The sequence below is a fragment of the Cynocephalus volans genome, chromosome 10 (genome assembly GCF_027409185.1).
Source record: "Cynocephalus volans isolate mCynVol1 chromosome 10, mCynVol1.pri, whole genome shotgun sequence".
NCBI classification, from domain to species: domain Eukaryota; kingdom Metazoa; phylum Chordata; class Mammalia; order Dermoptera; family Cynocephalidae; genus Cynocephalus; species Cynocephalus volans.
In genome coordinates, this window is record NC_084469.1 from 102,270,670 (window position 1) to 102,297,999 (window position 27,330).

Below are 27,330 nucleotides of genomic sequence, written 5' to 3' on the forward strand. Positions count from 1 at the left end.
GAAGAAATACACGTAGAAGCACAAGCAGAAGTTGCAGTCATGCCCATAAACAACTTTTCCATTAAATATGCCATTACTCAAGAAAATACATTTGAAATACTGGGAGGTCAGTATTATCTGTGGGGTTATAAAGTAGGCTGTAAGTATGATTTTGATTATGATCAAGGTAGATCTGCAATTATATTGTTCGAGGGTATAAACTGATAAGTTAGTAAAACATATGTAAAGTGGCATCCTGTGAACACAAGGAGGAGTAAAGAGGTCAAGACGGAAAGCTATAGTGGGAAGAAGGAGAAGGCAGTGGGAGAAAGCTCAGGTGCCTTCTGCAGAAGCCAAAAAAATTTTTTATCGATTTTCAGAATAACATAGATAGTAGCAACTTCTATCAGATTTTGCTATAGGCATGTAGTGTAGAGCTGTTTTAGTTGACATTTAACAAGATCATGGGCTAAGCTGACAGCAAGCTGAGGCATGTAACAGAATCAGAAACATCAAATAAAAGCAAAGATGTTTTCTGCCAAATTTGAGGCTTAGGAGCACCAGTGCACAGACATCTTCACAGGAAAGTCCAGGTTAACTGGGTGAAATCCTGTCAGCAGACAAGATTTCAGGACACAATGCAATTCTAATATTCCACATACTGACTTTCTCTTCAGTTTGAATCACTGTGTGATTATTGAGAGTTGTGAATGAGAGCTCTTGTACAAGTGCTAGAAACAAAAAATTAACATCACAGGCATCTGAGTAGAAGCTTTACATATTGGAGCCCTCCTATATCTGGTCATCCCAAATTGTCCCGCTGCTCCCGGCGACGAGCAAGCAAATTCCTCCAGTCCCTTTGCACTCAGTGTCTCCCCCAGCACTTACGGGGCTGCACCGTGTCTCTGCCAGGGCACAACCACAGAGTGTGGATCCACTTCCCCCTGACGATGGCTCAGGTGCCATCCTCAGGACTGGAAGGAAGACAGAGTCAGACATGAGCCTCCTGATGCAGATGATGAACCTGGGAGGAGACACAGGTATGAAGCCTGCTGGACTGGAGCTTGAAAACCGAAGGGCTGGAAGGCACAAGTGGATATTTATAACCATATGAGTTTGGGGGTGCAATGCACAGAGCGCATAATTAATCAAATTGGTCCACATGATTCTAATCTCCAAAGACTTGTTAATATTAGCTACAAGTGGAAGGGGAAGGGTAGGGTGTGGTTGGGAAAATATCGGGTATTGAGAACAAAGAATAATTATGATTTATAATAATATATATGCTAATAATATTGATTTGATCATCACAGGTTGTACACAGGTGATGGCAGTCAACGTGGTACTCCAAAAATATATAGTCTATTATAAATCAATTTTAAAAAGTGAAGGATAATATCGAGAGACAGATTTTTATTGATTGTGAATCATAAACACATCGAGTAATTTTCAGATTTTTAATGTTACGTCAGTCTAGGCCCTTCATGTAATTGATGTTCTCTAATTATGTTTCCATTGATACTATATGTTGCATTCATTAAAACTAACTTCTGAACATAAAATTTTGAATGAAGATGGGAATGGATATAGTTTATAATCATTTAAGATCTTTGTTTTATGCAGAATTTTTATCTTCCTGCTCATATATCTTCTTGATCCCTTGCAAAATATTCAACCCTTAATCCTTAACCCTTAAATATGAGACAGTGGTAAACTGGAAACTGAATTCTTCAGTTACTTAATTCTAGAAACTAAATGAATAGCTTTAATATACCTATTCCTCTATCAGTGGCTACGGAAGGCTCAATACAAATCTTACTTCTAAATTGCTCTTCAGTTCTGGTCAAGATGGCAGAGTAGTTGGTTCCTGGTGTCGTTCTCTCCCACAGAGCGACCAATTTGCAGCTTTTGAGGAGCAGCAAGAGAGGACCCCAAAACTGTGCTGGAACAGACGGGAGCCACCTGCTGTGGGACCCCAGTTCAGGTTCCTCCCCATTTCATAGAGAGTCTTTAGACCTTCTGGGCCCACTTGCCCCAACCCTGCCAGCCAGAAAAGGCAGGCGGGGCCAGGGTGAGACTTCCGGTGCCGGCCATCCCATCTCTGTGAGTGACCTGAGAGGCTCCAGGCTCCCAAGCCCTGAGGCAGAGGAGCCGGTGAAACCAGGCAGGGCAGGACATGCAGTGCAGGCTGCTCATCTCTGTGAGTGACCTGAGAGGCTCTGGTCTCCCAAACCCCGAGCCAGATGAGCTGGTGAAGGCAGGCAGGGTGGGACTTTTGGCCCAGGCCGACCCAACTCTGTGAGTGACCAGAGAGGCTCTGTGCTCTCAAGACTTGAGCCAGATGAGTCGGTGAAGGCAGGTGGGGTAGGACTTCCTATCCAGGATAGTTTCTGCTGTCCAGAAGGAGCAATCCCTTCAGGATCTAAGCAAGACATCACACATGAAAAAGTGCTCGATATCACTCAACATCTGGGAAATGCAAATTAAAACCACACTGAGATACCACCTCACGTCATTTAGGATGGCTAACATCCCAAAGACTGAACGATAAGTGCTGGAGAGGTTGCAGAGAAAAAGGAACTCTCATGCACTGTTGGTGGGGCTGCAAAATGGTGCAGCCTTCATGGAAAATGATATGGAGGTTCCTCAACAATTACAGATAGATCTACCATATGACTCAGTGATTACACTGCTCAGAATATACCCAGAGGAATGGAAATCATCATGCTGAAGGGATACCTGTACTCCAATGTTTATTGCAGCTCTATATACAATAGCCAAGAGCTCGAACCAGCCCAAATGTCCATCATCTGATGAGTGGATAAGGAAACTGTGGTACATCTACAAAATGGAATACTACTCTGCTATAAAAAAAGAATGAAATACTGCCATTCACAGCAACATGGATGGACTCAGAGAAAATTATATTAAGTGAAACAAGTCAGGCACAGAAAGAGAAACACCACATATTCTCACTTATTTGTGGCAGCTAAAAATAAACAAACAAGTAAACACACAAACAAATAAAAGGTAGGGGGAAGAAGACAGAGTAACCCCCAAAATTCCTTGAAGTATTTAAACCAAGTGCACAGATAAGATGTGTGAAGGGGAGGGGAGGGGGGAGAAGAACGGGTAAAGGGACATGAAAAGCAAGTACAATGTGTTTTGAGAAGTAAAATAAAATAAAATAAAACTTTTATTAAAAATTGCTCTTCATACCAGTGGGCAAAGCAGGACATACCTGTAGCACAGAATGAGAAAATAATTCAAAAAATAAATATGTCAATAGAGAAAGAAAAAAAAAAAGAACAGTCGATGTACAGGGAGGAGTTTGGGCTTTCCCTCTGGTCTGCAAGAGGCTTGCCTCTACTCCTCACTTGTTTTTGTTTTTCTTTTAAATTGTCTTGTACATATATGTGGGGTACAATGTGTTGTTTCAATAAATGTGCACACTGCACGATGCTCCACTTAGGGTACACAGCACCGTTTCATGCCCATTAGTCCCCACTTCTCCCCCTCCCACCCCTTCCCCCATCTGGTAACCATTATTCTACTCTCTATTTCTGTGAAAACCACTTTTTCTTTGTACTCCTCATTTCTGACTTCTGAGTTTCAGGAATCTTATAAAATTCAGATAAATTTTTGTAATTAAACACAGCAATATATGCCTTTTATATCTGCCAATCTGCAGAATTATTCACGTAATTTATGGAGAATTAGGTCTTATAAATGAAGACCTGATACAATATCAATTTTCTCAGTTAAGATTTAGGTCTCTAGGGCCGGCCCGTGGCGCACTCGGGAGAGTGCAGCGCTTGGGAGCGCAGCGGTGCTCCCGCCGCGGGTTCGGATCCTATATAGGAATGGCCGGTGCACTCACTGGCTGAGCGAGGTGCAGGCGACACCACGCCAAGGGTTGCGATCCCCTTACCGGTGACAAAAAGACAAAAAAAAAAAAAAAAAAAAGATTTAGGTCTCTAAGGGAACTTCAATTTTTCTTTCTACAGTCCTGTTTGAGGGTTTTGGATTTTGTGTGTTGGAGGTGTATTTTTTTTTTTTTTGCTATTTTGAATGACATTCTAATTCTGTCCAATGGACGTATGTTGGTAATATTAGACCATGATTTATTTGGACACACTTATCTGGAAACTTAATGGTTTGCTTAAATACTTCAGGGGTTCTCACAAGTGTCTGCCTTCAAAATGTCAACCAGGGCCACAGTCACTTCAAGGAGTGATTGGAAGAGGATCTTGCTCTAAGCTCACTCATGAGGATGTACACTAGCATGTTCACTCATGAGAAAAACCACACTGCCTGTTGTGAGGGCAATCGCTTTCACATTTTCTCCTTTATGACCTCTGATCACTTTAAGGTTTTTAGCATTTGCTCGTGGACAGCAAGGAACCCGAAACATATCAGTCATCTTTGAACGAAAGATCTGGCAAGGATCAATACTTCTCCACTTTGGCTGCACGGTAGACTCACCTGGGGTACTTTTCAACATCTTCATGCTCATGCCAAACTCCCATCCAATATGAAGCCAAGATTGAGGGACAGGGACATGCATTCTGTCCCATAACCTGCATTAATAGATGTGATCGGTATTAAAATTTTGTGGACAATGGATGACTGTGGAAAGGTTTAAGAATTGCATGTATATTAAAAGAGAGAGAGTTGTGCATTTCTCCAGGATGCCTGTGTTATAGGTGACAAATACAGAAGATTGCATAGGTGTTATAGGATTCAATTGTGCAGTGGTTTTGACACATGTAGAATCCCACAATATTCCTTCCGTCCCATAAAAGATGTTCCAAGTGAAGCAACATTCAGATATGAAAAACCAAAAGGGATAAGAACCATGAGAGCTACAAATATTATGTGACCAAAGGGGCATATTTTCTAAAACTAGATGAGATGTTTGCTTTTGCAATCTTATCTATTCCACAGACCACAAAAAAAAAAAAAAAAAAAAACCAGCCCAGGTATTGAGATCAGGCTGTTCTGCTGAGGGACCTCCAAAAAGCCGTCTTGATGTCCCTGGTCCTCAGGCTGTAGATAACGAGCTTCCGCATGAGGTGGTCACCACAGTGTATACCACTGAGGCCACCACACTCTTCTTGGGGGAATATCAGACACTTGAATCGAGGTACAGCCCCAAGGCATGCTCCATAAAATGAGAAAACACCTGACAGTGAGGCCCAGTGGTGGAGAAGGCTTTATACATCCCACCTGTTGACAGGACTCTCAAAATTGTGGATACGACTTGAGTGTAAGAGAAAATGATCCCTCAAAGTGGAACCCCACCAAAGATGGCACCAATAAAATACATTAATATGTTGTTGGGAGAGATATTGTCACAGGCCAGCTTGAGGAGCTGAGGAGGGTCTCAGAAGAAATGAGAAATTTCCACATTTGTACAGAAAGTATGTTGTCACGTGATTAAGCAGTGAGGCTTGGAGTCTTGAAAACTGATGAAGAAAGACAACAGGACCAACAAGCCACAGAAGCAGAGTGTCTCTATGACCACATAGTGCAGGTGATAACAGGTAGCTACAAACCAATCGCAGCCCATCACAGTCAGGTGTGCACTGTCCAAGCATGCAACAAGGTTTTTAAAAGACATCTGGGTCAGCAGCACACCTAGGAGATGACTCTGCTGTGAGTTTGGATGTCCACGATCATCTTGGGGACCACGGTGGAAATGAAACAGATGTCAGCCAAGGACAGGTTAGAGAGGAAGAGTAACTGGGGGAGTGGAGGTGGAGTCAGAACTGACGGCCAGAACGATGAGCAGGTTCCTGAGCACCGTGACCAGGTACGTGGACAGGAACAGCCCAAAGAGGAAGGGCTGAAGTTCTGGATCCTCAGAAAGCCCCAGGGGTAGGAATTCCGTAGCTCCTGTTATATTCTGTGATTCCAAATGGTAGAGACACCTTCTGGAAAATAAACAAGGGTTGGTACATAGGAAACATTCAGGCACCCATCAGTGTGTCTGTATTGTGTATTCAAGCAGTTCATAAGTAAAGCACTCACATGTGAGGACCTGTAGCACTGCTTTTCAGTTGTGGCAAACACATTTTTCTTAGAACTCTCTCCTTCTTAGTTTGCTCCATTCACCTGTTTCTGCAGATGACCCCTTTGGAAACATGTGGACTAAGAATTTACAGGAGCAAGGATAGATAGAGATTTAAAAATTTCCTAAACACACTAAACTATTAGTTCCCTCCTTGGAAGGAAACATAAGAAATTAGAAATAGTCTTCTCCCTTAAAGAAAACAAAAATGTTCCATTGAAAGATACTAATAAGCAGTCAAGTGTCCTTTACTTTATCCAAATGCAATGCATTAAATTCCCTAATCATGAAGCATTTCAAAGACCCTATAAGAGCCATGTAATAAAGGGTCTAACTACATTTTTCTCAGTGTTTGAATACTGGCAGCTTTTAAGCTTCATGCTTCCCTTTCTCCTTCTGCCCAATGCCTTGGCAAGTTGATAAGAAACTCAGGGTTCCCTCTTCTGGCACCAGCAGGAGATGCAAACCACACAAGCCTGTGCCCACATGCAGGACCTCTCCTGCCAAACCTACTCCCTAAATACAATGAAAACTTCAAGCCAACCACTTTCATGCCACTTCAGACCTGGTTAGAAGCTGCGCTATGCTGTCCTCGGACAGGAAGTTCCTTATATAGGGAATAAAATGTTTTATACTCTGTTGAGTGTGTGGCATTATCAACGTGGGCATCCAAACTAAATTCTGGGTGTGAGTCCAGCATTTTTCTGCAGAATGTCCACAACTCTTGATGCAAGAAGCAGGACACTTAGACAATGACCCCCACCACCGAGATCTTTTTTTTGTCTTGCTTTGGCTGCTTACTGGTGCTGCTGCCTACTGGCTGCCCTGCACTTTGAGCTGCTGGCTCTGGCCAGCTTGTGACTTGGGCTGGGCGGTGCTGTGCTGGGCTGCATTTGTTGGGTCCTTCTGGCTCTCTTCTATGCTATGTTAACTGACCTCATTTAATAACTGTTATTTATAATATATTTAATAATATGTTGATAACTGACCTCATTTAGAATTTTCTATCACTACTTGGCACAGCCCAAAGAACAAGCTGACCAGAGCCAGCAGCTCAAAGTGCAGGGCAGCCACCAGGCAGCAGCACCAGCTAGCCCCCAAAGCAAGAGAAGGAAGACCCCGGTGGTGGGGTCATAGTCTGAGTGCCGCACTTGCTGCATCAAGGATTGTGGACACTCTGCAGAGACAGGATGGACTCCCACCCAGAATTTGCTCTGAATGCAAAGGCTGATAATGCCACACACTCAGGAAAGTATAAAAAGTTTTATTCCTAGTATGAGGAACTTCTTGTCTAGGGACTGCATAGCACGGCTCCTAAGCTGGTCTGAAGTGGCATGAGAGGACAGGGAAAGTGGCTGGCTTGAGGTTTTTATTATGGTCAGGGAGTGGGTTTAGTGTGAGAGGTCCTGCATGTGGGCATGGCTTGTGTGATTTGAATCTCCTGCTGGTGCCAGAAGAGGGAGCAATGAGTTTCTTATCAACTTGCCAAGGCATTGGGCAGAAGGAGAAAAGGGAGGCGTGAGGCTTTAAAGTTATGAGTATTCAAACATCCAGAAAAATGGATTTAGACCCTTTTTACATGGCTCTTATAGGGTCTTTGTAAATAGTTCACCGTGAGGGAATTTAATGCATTGCATTTGGATAAAATAAAGAACACTTGACTGCTTATTAGCATCTTTCAGTTGGGACAATTTTTTTATTCAAGGGAAAAAGATATTTCTTATTTCTTATGTTGCCTTCAAAGGAACGGAGTCAATTTAGTGTGTTCATGGATTTTTTACTTTTATATTTTTAAAGAGTGAATTTTTATTTTATTTTTAATTTATTTTTTGAATTGAAACATTATTGATTATACATATTTATGGAGTACAGAGTTGACTATCAGTATTTGTGTACTGTATGTGATGATCAAATCAATATTATTAGCATGTTCATCATTACAAATTGTAATTACTCTTTCTGTCCCTAACCCAGTTACTCCCTAATCCCCCACCCCTCTGCCTTTCCCAGCTCTAGAACCTATAGGTCTGTTCTCTCCTGCAAGTTCAATTCTTTATTGTGCTCTTGTCTTTTCTTTCCTTCCTTCCCTCCCTCCCTCCCTCTCTCTCTCTCTCTCTCTCTCTCAGCTCCCACTTATGAGTGAGGACTTGCAGCATTTCTTTTTCTGTGCCTGGTTTATTTCACTTAACATAATTTTCTCTAAGCTCATTTTTAAAAAAGATTTTTAAAAATTTCTAAGTATTCTTGCATCTATAAATTGCTGGGCCCAGTGTTTCTAAAGTGGATGCCTATAGAAACAGGTGAATGGAACAGAAAGTAATCAAGAAAGAGTTCTAATTTGCAATTCCCTGGTGTTGTTGAGCATTTCTTGATGTGTCTGTTGGCCATTTGTATGTCTTCCTTTGAAAAATGTCTGTTCAGCTCCTTTGCCCATTTTTAACTGGGTTGTTTGTTTTTTTACTGTATAACTGCTTGAGTTCTATGCATATTCTGGATATTAGTCCTTGTCGGATGCATAGTTGGCAAAAATTTTCTCCCACTCTGTAGGTTGTCTTTTCACTCTGTTGATTGTTTCCTTTGCTGTGCAGAAACTTTTTAGTTTGATATATTGAGATACTGCCTCCCCCCAGTTAGACTGGCTATAATCAAAAAGACGGTGAATAACAAATGCTGGTGAGGGTGAGGAGAGAAGGGAACACTAATACACTGTTGGTGGGACTGTACCTTAGTACAACCACTATGGAAAACAGTATGGACGTTTCTCAAACAAGTACAACTACAGATAGATCTTCCATATGATCCAGCAATCCCACTTCTGGGCATATACCTGGAGGAATGGAAATCATCATGTCGAAGGGATACCTGCACTCCCATGTTCATCGCAGCTCTGTTTACAATAGGCAAGATGTGGAACCAATCTAAATGTCCATCGATGGATGATTGGATAAGGAAACTGTGGTATATATACACTGTGGAATACTACTCTGCCATAAAAAAGAGTGAAATACTCCCATTTGCAACAACATGGATGAACCTGGAGAAACATGCTGAGTGAAATAAGCAAAGCACAGAGGGATAAATACCACATGTGCTAAATCATATGTGGGAGCTAAGAGAGAAAGAAGGAAGGAAAGAAAGACCACAGTAGTGCATTGATCTTACAGAGGGAGGGAACATCCCTAGGACTACAAAGTAGACTGGGGGGAGAGGGGGAGATGGAAGGAGGTTGGGGGATAATTGAGTGGGAGTACGGGGTACAAAAGGAATCTCTGGTAATGGGTATGCCCCCATTATGAATCTGGCACTCACATCATGGGCACAAGGGGTGACAATTAGCTTTGTATCTCATGAATATTCACAACAAAGAAACAAACAAATAAATAATAAAAAGTGCAGACACCAACAAAAAAAAAAAAAGAAAGAAAGAAAGAAAGAAAGAGTTCTAAGAAAAATGCGTTTGCTACAACTGAATACCAGCGCTAAAGGTCCTCTGATGTGAATACTTTTTTATGAATTGCTTGAATACACAATATAAAAGCAGTGACGGGTGCCTGAATGTTTCCTGTACACCAATGCTTGTTGGTGTCTCTGCCATGTGGAACCAGAGACTAACAGGTGTTATGGAATTCCTCCTCCTGGGGCTCTCTGAGGATCCAGAAATACATCCCCTTCTCTCTAGGCTGCTCCTGTTCCCATACCTGGTCATGGTGCTCGGGAACCTGCTCATTCTCCTGGCCATCCGCTTTGACTCCCAACTCCACAGCCCTATGTACTTCTTCCTCTCCAACCTGTCCTTGAATGACATCTGTTTCATTTCTATCACGGTCCCCAAGATGATTGTGTATGTCCAAACTCACATCAGAGTCATCTCCTATGAGAGCTGCCTGACTCAGATATCTTTTTTGATCCTTTGTGGATGCATGGATGGTCTATGACCAGTTTGTGGTCATCTGTCACCCCCTGCATCATGTGGTTATCATGAACCCTTGCTTCTGTGGCTGTTGGCATCTTTTTTCATCAGTCCTTTGGAGTCCTAGCTACCCTGCTTAATCAGGTCACAATGTACTTTCTGTACACGTGAAATTTTCTCATTTCTTCTGAGACCCTCTGCAACTCCTCAAGCCTGTCTGAGATGGTACCTCTACCAAAAACATATTAATGTATTTTTATGGTGCCATCTTTGGAGGTGTTCCACTCTCAGGGATCATTTTCTCTTATCCTCAAACTGTTGCCGCAATTTTGAGAGTCCCATCAAGAGGAGGGAAGCATAAAGCCTCCTCCACCTGTGGGTCTCACCTGTCAGTTGTTTTCATATTTTATGTATCAGGCCTTGGGATGTACCTCAATTTGTCTGTCTGTCACTTCCGCAAGAAGGGCGTGGTGGCTTCAGGGGTGTACACTGTGGTGGCCACCTCATGCTCAGCCCCTTTATTTACAGCCTGAGGATCAGGGACATCAAGAGGGCTTTTTGGAGGTCCCTAAGCAGAACTGCTTAATCTCAATAGCTGGGCCAGTTTGTATTTTTAGCCTGTGGACCAGAAAAGATTGCAAAACCAAACATCTGGAAATGGAAAGTAAGACTCTTTGGTCACATAATACTTGTAGCTCTCATGGTTTTTATCCCTTTTGATTTTTCTTATATGAATGTTGCTGCATTTGGAACATCTTTAATGGGATGGAAGGAATATTGTGGGATTATATATACATCAGGCGCACTGCATAGTTGAATCCCATAACACCTATGGAATTTTCTGTATCTGTCAGCTATAACACAGGCATCCTGGAGCAATGCACAACTCTCTCTGTTTTATTTATTTTTTTTTTTCATTTTTTAAAACTTTTTTTTTGTCAGTATACAATGTGGTTGATTATTGCGGTCAATTACCGAAACTTCCCTCCTTCCTCCTTCTTCCCCCTCCCTCCCAACAACCTCATATCTGTTTGCTTGTCACATAACACTACCTGACTTTAAACTATACTACAAAGCTATAATAAACAAAACAGCATGGTACTGGCATAAAAACAGACACACTGATCAGTGGAATAGAATAGAGAATCCAGAAATCAACCCACACACCTACAGCCATCTGATTTTTGACAAAGGCACCAAGCCTGTACACTGGGGAAGACACTGCCTCTTCAGCAAATGGTGCTGGGATAACTGGATATCAATATGCAGGAGAATGAAACTAGACCCATACATCTCACCATATACTAAAATCAACTCAAAATGGATTAACAAATTAAATATACACCCTAAAACAATAAAACTTCTTAATGAAAACAGGAAAAATACTTCGGGAAGTAGGGCTGGGCACAGACTTCATGAATATGACCCCAAAAGCACGGGCAACCAAAGGAAAAATAAGTAAATGGGATTATATCTAACTAAAAAGCTTCTGCAAAGCAAAAGAAACAAATAACAGAGTTAAAAGACAACCAACAGAGTGGGAGAAAATATTCGCAAAATATACATCTGACAAAGGATTAATATCCAGAATATACAAGGAACTCAAACAACTTTACAAGAAAAAACAAGCAACCCAATTTTAAAATGGGCAAAAGAGCTAAGTAGGCATTTCTCTAAGGAAGATATACAAATGGCCAACAGACACATGAAAAAATGCTCAACATCACTCAGCATTAGGGAAATGCAAATCAAAACCACACTGAGATACCATCTCACTCCATTTAGGATGGATAATATCCAAAAAACTGTGAATGATAAATGCTGGCGAGGTTGCGGAGAAAAAGGAACTCGCATACACTGTTCGTGGGACTGCAAAATGGTGCAGCCTCTATGGAAAATGGTATGGAGCTTCCTCAAACAATTGCAGATAGATCTACCATACGACCCAGCTATCCTACTGCTGGGAATATACCCAGAGGAATGGAAATCATCAAGTTGAAGGTATACCTGTTCCCCAGTGTTCATTGCAGCACTCTTTACAATAGCCAAGAATTGGAACCAGCCCAAATGTCCATCATCAGATGAGTGTATATGGAAAATGTGGTACATCTACACAATGGAATACCACTCAGCTATAAGAACGAATGAAATACTGCCATTTGCAATGACATGGATGGACCTTGAGAGAATTATATTAAGTGAAACGAGTCAGGCACAGAAAGAGAAATACCACATGTTCTCACTTACTTTTGGGAGCTAAAAATAAATAAATACACAAATAAACTGGGAGGGGAGGAGGGAAGAAGACACAACAATTACAATTCCTTGAAGTTGATATGACAAGGGAACAGAAAGGACATTGTTGGGAGGGAGGGGGGAGAGGGAAGACGGAGGGAGGTTTCGGTGAAGGGGCACAATAATCAACCACGTTGTATATTGACAAAATAAAATTAAATTAAAAGAAAATAAAAAATAAAAATAAATAAAAAAAGAAAACAAATATACATCAAAATATAATCAATATACAAATATACATCAAAACAGCAGAAAACATACATCTACAACACTTTAAAGTCCAAAACCCCCAACAGTACTATAGAGAGAAAAATGGAAGTTCTCCTTAGAGACATGAGCCTTAACTGAGAAAATAGATATTGTATAAGAGTCTTCATTTATAAGACCTAATTGTCCACAAATTAAATAATAATTCTGTGGACTGGCAGATACAAAATTCACACATTGCTTTGTTTAATTAAAAAACACATGTATCTGAATTTTATAACATACCTGAAATGTGGAAGTCAGAAATGAGAAGTAAAAACAAAAAGTGGTTCTCATGAAACAGAGATTAGGATAATCGTTACCAGAGGGGAGAAGTGGTGGGAGGGGGCGAGAAATCATGGACTAACAGGTACTATGCTATCTACTCAAGTGAATCATTGTGCAGTATATGCGTGAATCATTGTGCAGTACATGCGTGTGTCGAAACAACACATTGTATCCCTCAAATTTGTACAAGTAAATGTTAACAACAACAACTAAAAAGGTGAGCACAGGGAAGGCTTTTCCTGACGAGAGGAAAACCCCAGACCCTTTTCAGTACATTTACTTTTCTTCTTTTCCTTCTCTATTAGTATTAACAAGTCTTCGGAGATTGGAATCACATGGACCAATTTGATTAATTATGAGCTCTGTGCATTGAGCTCCCAAACTCATACAATTATAAATATCCACCCATGTCTTCCAGTCCTTCAGATACCTGTGTCTCCTCCTCCTAGATTCATCATCTGCGTCAGGAGGCTCATGTCTGACTCTGTCTTCTTGTCATTCCTGAGGACGGCGCCTGAGCCATCATCACACACCAAGCAGGGAAGGGGATGTCGATCCATGCTCCGTGGTTGTGTCCTGGCAGAGAGACAGTGCAGTCCAGTAAGTGCTGGGGAGACACTGCATGCAAAAGAGACTGGAGAAATTTGCCCAATTTTGCTTTCTTCCCACACTGATTCTAGCTTCTGTAGCCATCTGTCCCACAAAACTAGGAAATCAGTTTCTTTAAACCATCCCCTAATAATGGAAATAACAAGAGTAGCCTCAATATGAGGAACCTACAGCTAGGGTTTCCGAGTGCCAGTCTATAAGATTTTTTTTAACACTTAAAAAATTAATTTTAATTTTTATCAAGGTGACACAAACCCATACTTAACCTAAAATTCAGCACCACTTATAATCTTATGATGACACACAGTGGTCTCTTTCCCTGGACCCCTTTTTCCACCCTTCACACTCCAAAAGCAATATCTTTCTGTTCTTTTAACTATTTTTTCTGGCATGTATTTCTACATTTCTGCAAAACATTTTATATTGATATTTCTGGATTTGCCAATTTTAGACCCTATTACTAACTTCCTGTGATGACAAATGAGACTTAGCTTTTTACGTTGCTTATTGCCTTTCATCTGCATGACTACCATGACACCTCCAAAAAAAGCAACGCAGATTGTGATTTTACATCTGAGGATAAGAGCACAGTATTTTAATGTAATTTTTACTAGATCCTAGGGTAGAAAGGGAGTGAAGTCAGGTCTGAATTCAGATGGTGAGACTCTATTCGCTGGGCACCTAGACCCAGTGCAGGATCAGCTACAGGGAGAACAGCTGTGGTCACAGGGGGGAATCACAGAAAGGGTTGGTACATCATAATTCAGGGCCAATCTCTCTCTTGCTTCTGCTCCTAGAGTTTGCCTCATCTGTTCACTTCCTCCTTCATTTTTGTAGTTTATCCCCTCTTGATCTCTAGGGAAGACATTAAGTAAGTGTCTTGAGTTCCATTCTTGGTTATCACACAGCTGAGTCTCACACATTTCTGATTCGCCAGAGCCTGTACATTCTTGGCACAGAGCAGACTACAGAAACAACAATCTCCCTCGAATATTGAATAGACCCTTCCTCAGTTCACAAAAACAGAGCACGGGCAACAGGCCTTCCACACACTGGGTGGACTCCTGTTTGTGTTATCATTACTTCCAGTTCCGTCTCTAGAACTAGACCAAGACAAAACACGGCTTTTGTGTATGTGTGTCACGGATTTTCTTTATTTTTTTTGTGGGTGGCCAGTGCAAGAATCCGAACCCGTGACCTTAGCATTGCAAGGCTTTGCTCTAACCAACAGAGCTAACTGGCCAGCCTATGCCATGGATTTCCTATGGGACTTATCATTTCCCATTTAATGGAATCTACAATAATCAATTATAAAATAAATTATAGAGTTTTATTAAAAATGGAAAGAAAATAGAAAGGGGGAGAGAGGAAAGGAAGTAAATCTTGTTGTGTGGATTGAGACACATTTTAGGATTTTCTTTCATTCCATGAACAAGTTCCCTTGGATGTGACAGGCTTCTATTTCTCTGCCTAATAATAGAACAAAAGCCCTTTAAACCATTCCCGAGATTGTATTTCCTCTAGAAACCTGCTGCTCCAAAGGTGATTCCACTTCTAATTTAAAAAATATCAACTGAATATTAAGTGGCAAACCTCTATTAAGTGACACACACACATCCTAAAGGTAGATGTTACTCTCTCATTTTCAGGTAAGGGCTACCAGCCCAGACAGGTTGAGAGAGTTACACACACTCTACGTCTAGTGAGTAAGGGATATGGACTCAGACAAAGGACTCCTGACTCTTACCCCAGGGCTATATCCCCTCTACAAACATAACGATTGTTTTCCTTTCAAACCTGTTTTAGTCCCAGATGAGCAAAAGGAGGTAGAAACATCCTTTTCTTTTTTTTTTTTTTAACTTATTTAACTTTATCAATATACAATGTAGTTGATTTTCATGTCCCTTTACGGATTCCTTCCTCCCCCCTCCCCCCTCCCACCCATCAACATCATATCTGTTCACTTCTCTTAACAAGTTCAAGGAATTGTGATTGTTGTGTATCCCACGCCCCCATTTGTTTGTTTGTTTGTTTGTTTGTTTGTTTATAGCTCCCACAAATAAGTGAGAAAATGTGGTATTTTTCTTTCTGTACAATGGAATTCTACTCCGTTATAAAAATGAATGAAATATTACCATTCACAGCAACATGGATGGACTTAGAAAAAAATTATGTTAATTGAAAGAAACATCCAATTCTTCTCATAGGATTTGGCAAGTTTATCTGTGAATTACGGGAATGAGTCAGGTGGTTTACAGGGACCTTATCACAGACAGAGTTCAGGGATCTTTCTGATTCTGTGTCTTAAAAATAAGAGCATTTTTAAATTGTGCCCAATTTTCTATTGGAAAAACAAATGTAGGTAATTAATATTAAAATGTAACATGTATTAATTTTTACAATGCAAACCACTATCTTTTATGAATATACCTTACAGAAATTTTCAATTGTGTGACATGGAGGGAGGCACAAAAATTGTCTGAGCATTTTTGTAATAAAAAATTGAAAAATAATTTGAAGTTCATCCCCAGGTAATATTATGCATCATTTAAAGTGTTTGAAATGGATGTATGGATGTCACAGAGAGACTTAAAACACAGTTTTGCGGTAAACGAGAATTTCTAAGAAAACAATATGTGTGGTGTGATAGCATTTAGATAAGTAATAAAGAAAACTGTTTATAGATAAACAAATCAATTTTAATAGTATGGAAACATTGAAAAGGAAACTACATCCAATGAATTCACAACAGTATTTGCTTCTGGGCACCTCAAGTGCTAAGGAATGGGATCAGGAAGGGATAGCAAAAGCCTTTTTTTATTGGTAAGAAATATGAATTCAGAAGCAAGTATTACTAAATATTGATATTCCAATATGAGAGTGGGAAATAATGGTAGTAATAATAATAGGTAACATAAACGGAACATTTACAGAGTGCCTGTCAATTGTTCTCCACTCTAGCTGGTATGTTAGTATTACCAAAGGACTTACATGTGGTGATTCTGGTTTAAATCTTTCTAGAATGTGGTCAAAGCACCAGTAAATTTTGTAACATTGACAGGTAGTTATAATGATCAATCAGCATTGAGAACCACTGTCTAAGCCCCTTAAAATTATTACTTAATTTAATTTCAAAAAGCAATCTTATACAATAGGTCAGTTTAATATACCCATTTTAAAGATGAGCATATAACACCAAGGTCAAGAATTTGGATTCCCATACTGGCCAGCCACCAAAAAAAAAAAAAAAAATCTACCTGGGTATTTGTAATATTATTTTCTGTCCTTTTTCCTTTTGAGCTTTTCCCAGATTATCTCATGTTTTGACCTGCTGTGAGAATTGAACCTGCGTTACCTTCACTTAGTAGGTAAATTACGGAGAAATGCAATCCCTTTATAAGAACGAATTGACTTGCAAAGCTCTTAAGCTGGGATAAAAAGGCCAATTTAAGGTTTTGGACCTTGCGTTGGTCCTACATTTCTCAATTGTACATGGGAACTGTGGATTGGAAGAGAGAACACTTCACAAATGTTTAGAATTAGAAATATTTTTGAGAAATTTTACCACACCACAATAAACAAAAATCAAACCCAGCTTCTGATATTTCGCTGAGATTATGTAGAATTAACAGAAAATAACCCTTCAAAAAAAATAGGTACACAGTATTCATTAATCACTAATTATTGTTTAATCATTGGTGCATTATAAATTAATACCATCTTCAGAATCACTGTTGCCATTATGATTTTGTGCATTTAAGAAAAACAAATTCATCACAATGTGAAGTCTATATACACCCACTTTGGAAACACTGGTCCACCAAGAACAAATATTTAGATATTTGAATTACGTATGAAAAGACTTTTACCAGACAGCCCACACGTTTGAGTGAGCACTTATCTCCATGGAAGGGGGGTGGCGTAAAATTGAATAATGGTAAAAACTCATGAAGATGACTGGCATAAAAAGTGATATGTGAACATCTGATTTTGGTTTAGAAACTAGTTCATGTAGTTTTAGTTCTTCTAGGAAAACATTCCAAATCAAGGGAATTTCTTTCTTTTTTAACCTGTTTGTTTCTTTTTTTCTTTCTTTTTATAGCATTTTAGTTTTACATAGAACAGAAAGTACAGATAATTCCCATACCCTCCATCAACCCACATATAAAGTTTCTCCTATTATTGGTGTCTTACATTAGTGTGGTCCATTTGCTATAATTACAAATCAATTTTGATATATTATTAATTTCACACTAGGATTTCCTCTTTGTATTGCACAGTTCTATGAGTTTGGACAAATGCATAATGTCATGTATTCACTATTACTGAATCATACGGAATAGTATAGCTACTCCCCCAAATCCTCTGTGCTCCACCAATTCATCCCTCCCTTCCTCCATCTCTTCCTCATCACTCAAATCAAAGGGATTTCTTATACTGAATTTATGTAAGATAAAGTGCTACTGACTGCATGTGGGGAAAATAGGATAATTTAGTCAGGCTCCCTTGGCTCAGTTCTGGTTGGGGTCAAGCAGCACATTCTTAATTCTTTGTAAACAAGTTGTGTGGATGGAGTTAGTGCGCATATGCTCCAATGTATCTTTTTAGTTTCATTGCTATTGTATGTTCATCAGTTTGTGAAAAGGGCTGGATGGCAGAGAGCTTGCATCTAAAAATAGAACAGGTTTACTCTGCTGGCAGCTGTTGAGTTTTTCTTTGGACTTTGCCAGTTGCAGTTGAGTTTCTGAATTTCTCTGTGGACTGCTTGGATGATAGTGTTGTGTGTGCTGAATAAAGGCTATTCCTTCAAGTAAGGCACCAAGGACATTTTTCCAGTTACCTAACACATAGATCTGTGTGTGAAGGGTTTGTGAATGGGCTCGAGGGGTCTGTGAGCCCCAGACCCTAGCCCTAGCTCTACACTGCATCTCAGTGCCCTGTAATAAAAATAATTATTTTTCTTGAAGAGAGAAGCATATTTTGTATTTCATATATTCTCTTCAAAACTAGGGGCCTGATACTCTACTGTGTTAATGAACTTCTTACCTCAAATTGTCCTTCTTCCTCTGCCTTTCTGGGCTCAGTCTCTCCAAACTGGGTGTATATAGGAGCATGTGAACAGCACAGACACTAATAAAGAAATAATTCTCAGCCATCTATCTTTTCGTTGTGGTGAGAAAATTGGAAAGCCTCCATTCTTGCTATTTTGAAATGTACAGTATATTATTAACTATAGTCACCCTACTGTGTAATGGAACACTAGGACTTATTCCTCCTACCTGCGATTTTGTACCTGTTGACTGACCTCTCCCCATCCTACTCTCTTCCTCCCCTTCCCAGACTCTGGTACCCACTACTCTACTTTCTACGACCCCATATTTATGTAGAATTATTATATGTCAGTTAAAAATGAGTGAACACATTTACAAAAAGAGTTTTAGGAAGAGTTTGCACCTGAGAAATATTGCTAAAATTACCAAGATGTGTGGTCCTCAAGTGTGAATACTTTCCTTGTAAATTGCTTAGTTAGGTGCCTCTATACTTTTGTGTGTCCCAACACTCTCTTCTTTGTCATAAGGTGTCCCAGCAACATGAAACCACAGAATCTAACAACAGTCTCCGAATTCCTTCTCCTGGGACTTTCAGATGATCTTGAACTGCAGCCCATCCTCTTTGGTCTGTTCCTGCACATGTACCTGGTCACAGTGGTTGGGAATTTACTCATCATCCTGGCCATCAGCTCTGACTCCCACCTCCACACCCCCATGTACTTCTTCCTCTCCAACCTGTCCTTGGCTGATGTGGGTTTCAGCAGCACTACAATCCCCAAGATGCTGATGAACATACAGACACACAGCAAATCCATCAGCTATGCAGGCTGCCTCACTCAAGTGTCCTTTTTTTATCTTTTTGGATGTTTGGACAATCTAATTCTTGCTGTGATGGCCTATGACAGGTTGGTGGCCATTTGTTACCCACTGCAATACCCAGTCATCATGAGCCCCTGCCTCTGTGGCTTGTTGGTCCTGGTGTCTTTTCTCATCAGTCTTTTTAACTCCCAGATGCACCGCATGATAGTGTCACAACTTACCTTCTGCTCAGATGTGGAAATTCCTCATTTCTCCTGTGACCCTCCTCAACTCCTCCACTTTGCCTGTTCTGACACCTCCACTAATTACATATTAATGTATTTTATTGCTGCCATCTTTGGTGGTGTTCCAGTCTCAGGGATCCTTTATTCTTATGCTAGAATTGTTTCCTCCATCCTGAGAGTCTCATCAGCAGGTGGGAAATATAAAGCCTTCTCCACCTGTGGCTCTCACCTGTCAGTTGTTTGCTTATTTTATGGAACTGGCCTTGGCGTATACCTCAGTTCAGTTGTTCATTCTCCCAAGAAGAGTGTGGTGGCCTCAGTGATGTACACCGTGGTCACCCCCATGCTGAACCCCTTCATCTATAACCTGAGGAACAGGGACATCAAACGGGCCCTGTGGAGGATTATTAACAGAACCGCCTAATCTCAATACCTGTGCTCTCCATTTTGATTCATAGGACTAGAAAAGGCAGAAAAATCAACCATGGGCAACAAGGAAACCTGAATGTGCCCTTGTGTATATGCACCCACATGACTCTGATTTGTTTGCACAATTGTTTCTGTTAGAATAAGTTGGATCTTCCACTTAAGTGACAGTCACTCCCGGATTATACATAGTACCTCAGTACATCTGTCTCACTTTCCTTTTCCATTACTCGGGTCTTGTAGCCATGAGCAGTCTTGTTTTCTACCACTGCAAAACAATCAGACCTCTTTCATTCTTTTTATTTCTTATCTCTATACTTTTCCTATTATTTTTTTCTATTTGTTAGGAGGATCTAAAACTCTACTTGTAGGACCAAGACATCTACTTAACTCTTCCTCCTTAATGATTTTGAGTAGATTTGTGAGCAGGTATGGTGACTAATTTTCTCTCCAAAATGAGGTATTTTGAGATTTAAGTGGGCACTGTGAATGTTTAGTTTGAATAAATAGTTATTTACTAGGACTTTCCTACTGGACATAGAATTACCATGGAAAAGATGGGAGAGGACATGTCAGAACAGATGATTTTTCACAATTTTTTGATAATGACCCAATGTCTCATAATATATATATATGTAATTAAATGTATACTCCCACATGCACAAACACATATATATAGACATATATTATTCTGTGTATATATAGCTAATACAATGCAACTAATGTATTCATATATCAAAATTTTATCTCATGAAATATCTATAAGTTATAGCATTGTTTTTCTTTAGAAAAAAGGCTTAAAAGTAATTAACCAACCATGAAATCTAAAAAGTGAGAAAAATGACACCATAACCAATCCAAAAAGGTAGAAGAAAATAATGAATATAAGGACAAATAGTATTGTAATACAAAAAAACTACAGTAGCAAGCATTAATGTGTCCAAAATTTGATTTCTAGAGAGGGTTCACAAAACTCATTCTCTTTTGCAAGAGAATAAGAAAAGATGCAGCAAATACTGTAAAAGAAAACTGGCACATAAGTATAGAGTAGGATAGAAAACAAGGGAATGTTATGAACATGTTAATGTTTACAACATAAATGAAATGGATCTATTCTTAGAAAATTATAAACAATTGTGACTGGTTCAAGAAGATATTATAAGCCAACCTTTAATAACTAACCATCTATAGTTCTTTCATGCATAAAGCATGTCACTCAGTGCTTAAAAATACACACACTAGAATAAAATGTTTTTATGTGAAATTTCACCAGTCATTTAAAGTACAGATCCTTCCTGGCTGTGAAGGGGCCTGGGGCATCAGCCACGCCCCCACCCCACATCCATAACCAGCCCAGCAAGGACCACCCAGCCGCTTCAGGAAGGTCCTGGTTTCTCCTACCAAAAATGGGCGGGGATACCACAGGCCATGACCAGAGCTCCCTCCTTCCTCCTCATCCCACCCTGTTTCACTCCCCCTTACCCTCTCCCCCTCCACCTCAACTGCGCTGCAACACCTAAGAATGTAAAAAAAGTAATAATATAAATTAATTAATTAATTAGAAAAAATAAATCTAATGTTAAAAGAAAAAAAAAGCAGATCCTTCCAATCTTGTATAAATTTTTACAAGGAACAGAGAAAGAGGGAATGTCCATTTTATGAATTTAATTGGAACCTGATACCGAAACTGAAGACATGCCATGGCACACTAATGAGTAACTGGGAGGTAAGAATACTTAAAAATAGTAGGAGAATTAGGAGGGTACTTCACTGCCTTGACACATTAAACAAGAGATTATATGATTATTTCATTATATACAAAACTATGATAAATTTCAACATTCAATAATAGAATCCATTTTTGTGTCCATTAAACTGTTTCTTGCTAACCCTCCTCCCCCTTTCCCACCATTAGTAATCACAGTTCTGTTCTCTCTATTGCATTTTGTAATTATCAATATGCTAATTATCCCAATCTGAGCCTCACATACTGCATACAAATATTGACAGTCAGCTCTTTACACCACAAATATGTACAATCAATTGTTTCAATTAAAAAATAATTTAAAAAAATTAAAGACCTTGGAGAATATTAAGACTAGAAGAAACATGCTTTATGTTGATTAAAAAAATGCAGCAAAACTCTTTAGCAATTACAATTAATAAAAGAACATTAGAAGCATTACACTTTCAAGGGTAAAAAACAAGAATGTTTACCATATTTACTTCTGAGTTTTGCAGTCGGAGGTAGGGTGGTGGCAGGAAATGAAGACATGAAGTGTAAAGACCAGAATAGGAGAAATGAAATTGTAGACATTCTAAGATGATATTATTGAGGATAAGGAACAGAATACTTTATAGACAAATCATTAGGTTTAATAATAGAGTATATGAAGATGTTTGCATGGTTTTTACACAAAAATAAAATCTATTTCTGTACACTAAAAGCAGAATTATAATTTAATTTTAAGGCACCACTTACAACAGACACCAAAATTTAACAAACTACTTTTACTAAAGTTATATGAGGGTACTTAGAAAACTTTGTGGGAAAATGAATGAAAAGATAATACAAATCTCTCCATGAACTTTTTGAAGTACCCTCATTGGTTTAATTGGAAAACATTAAAAATGATGTAAATAATTGGGTTATACCATGTCTAGGAATAGAAAAACCTAACATTCTAAGAATGTCACCTTTTCCCAACTTAACCTATTCTCCAATGAAATTACAGCCAATTCCCCAATAAGATTTTGTGGCATTTGGCAAAGAGGTTCCAAAATATGTCTGGAACAACAGTGACCGTACAGTGAAATAGAGGGTTTTGCCCTAAGAGGCATCAAGTGTTATTATAAAACTATTTGATTTCAGAGGATGTGAATTGTCTCAGGAATAGAAAAGGGGAACAGTGGGCCAGAATGGAGTCCGGAGATGGACCAAAACATGTATGTAAACTTGATGCCACAGCTAACACCCTGTATGAGTCCAGAAATAATGTACTATTCAATACAAGTTTCTGAAGAAATTGATTATACAGAATGAAGCTCTACCGAGTAGAGAAAATAACCTGTTGGACATGGAAAAGCCTGTGCTTTGGTGCCATTTCATAAATTTGAGTCATGCCCTCCTAGTGCTTGGATAAGTCGTTAAAGGTAATGTAAACCACGGTTGGTAATTTAAAATTCTTAAGTGGATGGAAGCTCAGTTACGTGTTCATATGCTGTGGGGAAAATCATAGTGTTATGTAGTGGAGATGGGTGTGAAGACGCTGCTTTAGAAAGATCAGTCATTAAAAATGTAAGATGAGACTTGAATGTGAAAAGGAGCCAGTCATATGATGTGTTGAAGAAATATAAGTTTGTATCATAATCACAGTCATATTTTGAATGCATGGACTCTCCAAAGACGATGTGCTGGGAAGCTGTCCTCGAGTGGTGGTGCTGACTGTTTATCTGCTGAAAGAAGGAACCTCCATTATCACTTCACCATGCTCACCTTGGGGGTGAAATGGACCTCTCCCTTGTAAAAACCAAGATTCCCCAGTACATAGTGATTCCGTGTGTTTCTTTTGATGGTGGCAATGAGTTCAATATTTTCTTTTTCCTTTAGGGGAGAGTCCTCTCCACAATATACTATTGTTCTACATCTGTTATTATTAAATTGCACTCCCTCTAAAAAATATCAAACAATACAGTCCCTTAAATTAATGAATTGATTTCTACCTAATTGCTATCTGTGGGGTCCCTCATTCTAGATCTGCACTGTTTTATATGCAGGTACATGTGGCTATTGAGCACTCGAAATGTGGTAATGCAACTGAGATACTGAATGTTAATTTTATAATTCTAATTAATATAAATGTGAATGGTAAAGCTGAAACAGCATAAAAATTGTTATACTGCTTACATGTTAAAAAATGTTGGTATCCATGGGGGATTGTTTTCAGGACCCCCAGTGGATACCAAAATCCATGGATGCAGCCCCACAGTTGGCCCTGTGGAGCCCATGGATATAAAAAGTGGACCTACTGTATATTGGATGGTTTGGCTTGAATAATATACACAATTAAAATTAATTTCATTTGTTTTTCCTTATGTTTTTAATGTGGCTACCAGAAAACTTAACATTACGTATATGTTTTATATAATATTTCTGTTGGACAGAATTACTTTAGACAATAAGAGATTCTCTGGGAAGGGGATGACATATAAAATCCAGAATAAAAGACTTAGTGTGTCTTTTTAAATAAAAATAATTTGCTCCCACTTAAAAAAAAGAAACACCATGATCACAATAATAACTGATAGTCATTAAAATGAAACACACTTAGGAACATTTTCTGTTCACCAAAGAACAGTATGTACATCAATCCCTTCTGACTTGAGAAGACTTCTCAGGTGTAACCTCTGCAAGAAACTCATTGAAAATTGATTTTAGCAGCCAATAGAATGACAGAAAGTATTTGCAAACAACATATCTGATAAGGTGTTAATATCCAAAATACGTAAGGAACTCAAACAACTCAAAAGTAAAAAACCAACCTGATTTTTAAAAAAGTACCAAGAATCTGAATAGACATTACTCAGAAGAAGAAATGCAAATAGGCAATAGGTATATGATAAATGCTCATCATCACTAATCATCAGAGAAATTCAAATTAAATCCACAATGAGATAGCACCACACACCTGTTAGAATGGCCATTATCAAAAAGACAAAGGATAACTCCTATGGAAGAGAATGTAAAGAAAAGGGAACCTGCACACTGTTGTTGGGAATGCAAGTTTGTAGAGCCGTTATGGAGAACAGCGTGGAGGTCCCTCAAAAAGTTAAAAATAGAACTATGAGGTGATTCCACACCCTCCCTTCTGGGCGTATATTCAAAGAAAATAAAATCAGTATGTTGAAGAGGTATCTGCACTCCCATGTTCAATGCAGCAGTATTCACAATAGCCAAGATATGAGATCAACCTAAGTATCTGTCAATGGATGAATTGATAACAAAAATATGGAATATATATACACACACAAACACACACACACAATGGTATAATATTCATCCACAAAATGGAAGACAATACTGTCATCTTTGATATGGTGGACGAACCTAGAGGACATTATGTTAAGTAATCTAAGCCAGGCACGGGAAGAAAAATACCTCATGATCTCACTTACATATGTGGAATGTAATCATTTGAAGTCATCAAATAGTGAATAAAATTGTGGTTACCTGAGGCTGGGAGTTGGGAATTGGGGGGATATTGAACAAAGGATACAGAGTTTCAATTAGATAAAAGAAGTAAGTTCAAGAGATCTATTGTACAACGTGGTGAGAATGGTTAATAACAATATATTGTATTCTTGAAAGCTCAAAGTCAATTTAAGAGTTCTCTCTTCCCCTTCCCCAACAAACTCTATAGTTGGTGTATATTTGCCACCTGTATTTCCTCAAGACTCACTCTTCAGTCCTCTCCACCTGGACTATTTCTGCTCCTACCCCTCTATTTGGAGGTAATAAATGGACACCTTCTGAACATACACAAAAGCCTCCATGTCACCAGCAAATGTCAAGGAACATGTATCAGTCCTCTTCTTGTCAGTCCTTTCAACAGAAACAAAACTGTGAATCAATTTACTTTTCTTCAGAAAGGACCTCTTTGGAGTACGATGGTGGTTGTGAGAGGCTTGAAGGAGGGGAGAAATGGAAGATGATGGTCAAAAGGTAGAAAGTTTCAGTTATGCAAGAAAATAACTTCTGGAGATCTAGTATGCATCATAATGCCTCTAATTAACAGTACTGCTTTGTGTACATAAAATTAAGAGACTCGATCTCATGTTTTTACCACACACACGAAAATAAGAAGGGGGTGAAAGGAAACTTTGGGTATGGGTATGTCTATTGCCTTGATGGCAGTGATGGTTTCACAGATGTATATTTATCAAGTATATTCATATATTCAGCAAGTTGTATAAATTAAATATGTACAGTGTTTGACATGTCAATCTTCTCTTAATAAATTCATTAAAAATTGAGAAAAGTAATTTTACAGAGATAAGACCTCCTTACATCCATAATATTTATTTTTATTTTTATTTTTTACTGGTTATGGATATTCGTGGGGTACAAAGCAAATTGCCACCACTCATGCCTAAGATGTGATGGTGAGATCCATACTGGCAGCATGTCTATTACCACAACTTGTGATTATACCCCACATCCCCACCCAATTATCCGCTCAATTATCCCCAACCTCCCTCCCAATCCCCCTTTCCACACTCTCACTTGTATCCCAAGGTTTGTTCTCTCCCTCTGCAAGTCCAATGCACCACTGTGGTCTTTCTTTCCTTTCTTCTTTGTCTCTTACCTCCCACTTATGAGAGGATACATATGGTATTAATCCCTCTGTGCTTTGCTTGTTTCACTCAACATAAGTTTCTCCAAGCTCATCCGTGTTGTTGCAAATGGGAGAATTTCATTCTGTTTTATGGTAGAGTTTCCTTATCCAATCATTCATTGATGGACATTTAGGTTGGTTCCATATCTTGACTATTGGAAGCAGAGCTGCGATGAACATTAGAGTGCAGTTATCCCTTCGACATGATGATTTCCATTCTTCTGTGAATATACCCAGAAGTGGGACTGCTGGATCATATGGAAGATCTATCTGTAGTTGTTTGAGAAAACTCCATACTGTTTTCCATAGTGGTTGCACTTATTTACAGTCCCACCAATATTGTAGGAGTGTTCCCTTCTCTCCACATCCTTCCAGCATTTGTTATTCACCATCTTTTTTTTTTTTTATAGCCAGTCTAACTGGAGTGAGGTAGTATCTCATTGTAGTTTTAATTTGCATTTCCTTGATGGCTAGTGATGTTGAGCATTTTTTATGTACCTGTTGTCCATTTGTATGTCTTTCTTTGAAAAATGTCTATTCAGATCCTTTGCCCATTTTTTAATTGGGTTATTTGGGTTTTTTTGCTGTATAATTGCTTGAGTTCCTTGTATATTATGGGTATTAATCCCTTGTCAGATGCATAGTTAGCAAAAATTTTCTCCCACTCTGTACATTGTTGTTTCACTCTGTTGATTGCTTCCTTTGCTGTGCAGAAGAATTTTTCGTTTGATATAATCCCATTTGTTTATTTTTCCTCCTTGACAAGCCCAACACCAGTATCATTCTGAATAGGGAAAAACTGAAGGCTTTTCCTTTAAGAACAGGAACCAGACAAGGATGCCCACTTTCACCACTTCTATTTAACACAGTACTGGAGGTACTAGCCAGAGCAATCAGGCAAGAGAAAAAAATAAAGGGCATCCACATTGGAACACATGAAGTCAATCTGTCCCTATTTGCCAATGAAATGATATTATATATAGAAACACCTAAAGACTCCATCAAAAAACTCCTA

The 27,330-nt window shown here is 39.1% G+C and overlaps 1 protein-coding gene and 2 pseudogenes across 1 annotated transcript; 2 read left to right on the forward strand and 1 right to left on the reverse strand.

Moving 5' to 3' along the window:
* Window positions 1-5,023: 5,023 nt before the first annotated feature.
* On the reverse strand, window positions 5,024-9,758 carry LOC134387580 (putative gustatory receptor clone PTE01; annotated as a pseudogene).
* On the forward strand, window positions 9,757-10,548 carry LOC134387581 (olfactory receptor 7E178-like; annotated as a pseudogene).
* A 6,910-nt stretch (window positions 10,549-17,458) lies between these two features.
* LOC134388577 (olfactory receptor 7E178-like) lies at window positions 17,459-19,918 on the forward strand. Its single transcript, XM_063111727.1, has 2 exons — window positions 17,459-17,481; window positions 18,967-19,918. The coding sequence occupies exon 2, from the start codon at window positions 18,992-18,994 to the stop codon at window positions 19,916-19,918; it is 927 nt and encodes a 308-aa protein (XP_062967797.1). The 5' UTR covers window positions 17,459-17,481; window positions 18,967-18,991.
* Window positions 19,919-27,330: the final 7,412 nt, after the last annotated feature.

Bases quoted from the DNA above. Each gene is read 5' to 3' on its own strand.
- LOC134388577 (XM_063111727.1), top strand. From the start codon at position 18,992: ATGAAACCACAGAATCTAACAACAGTCTCCGAATTCCTTCTCCTGGGA.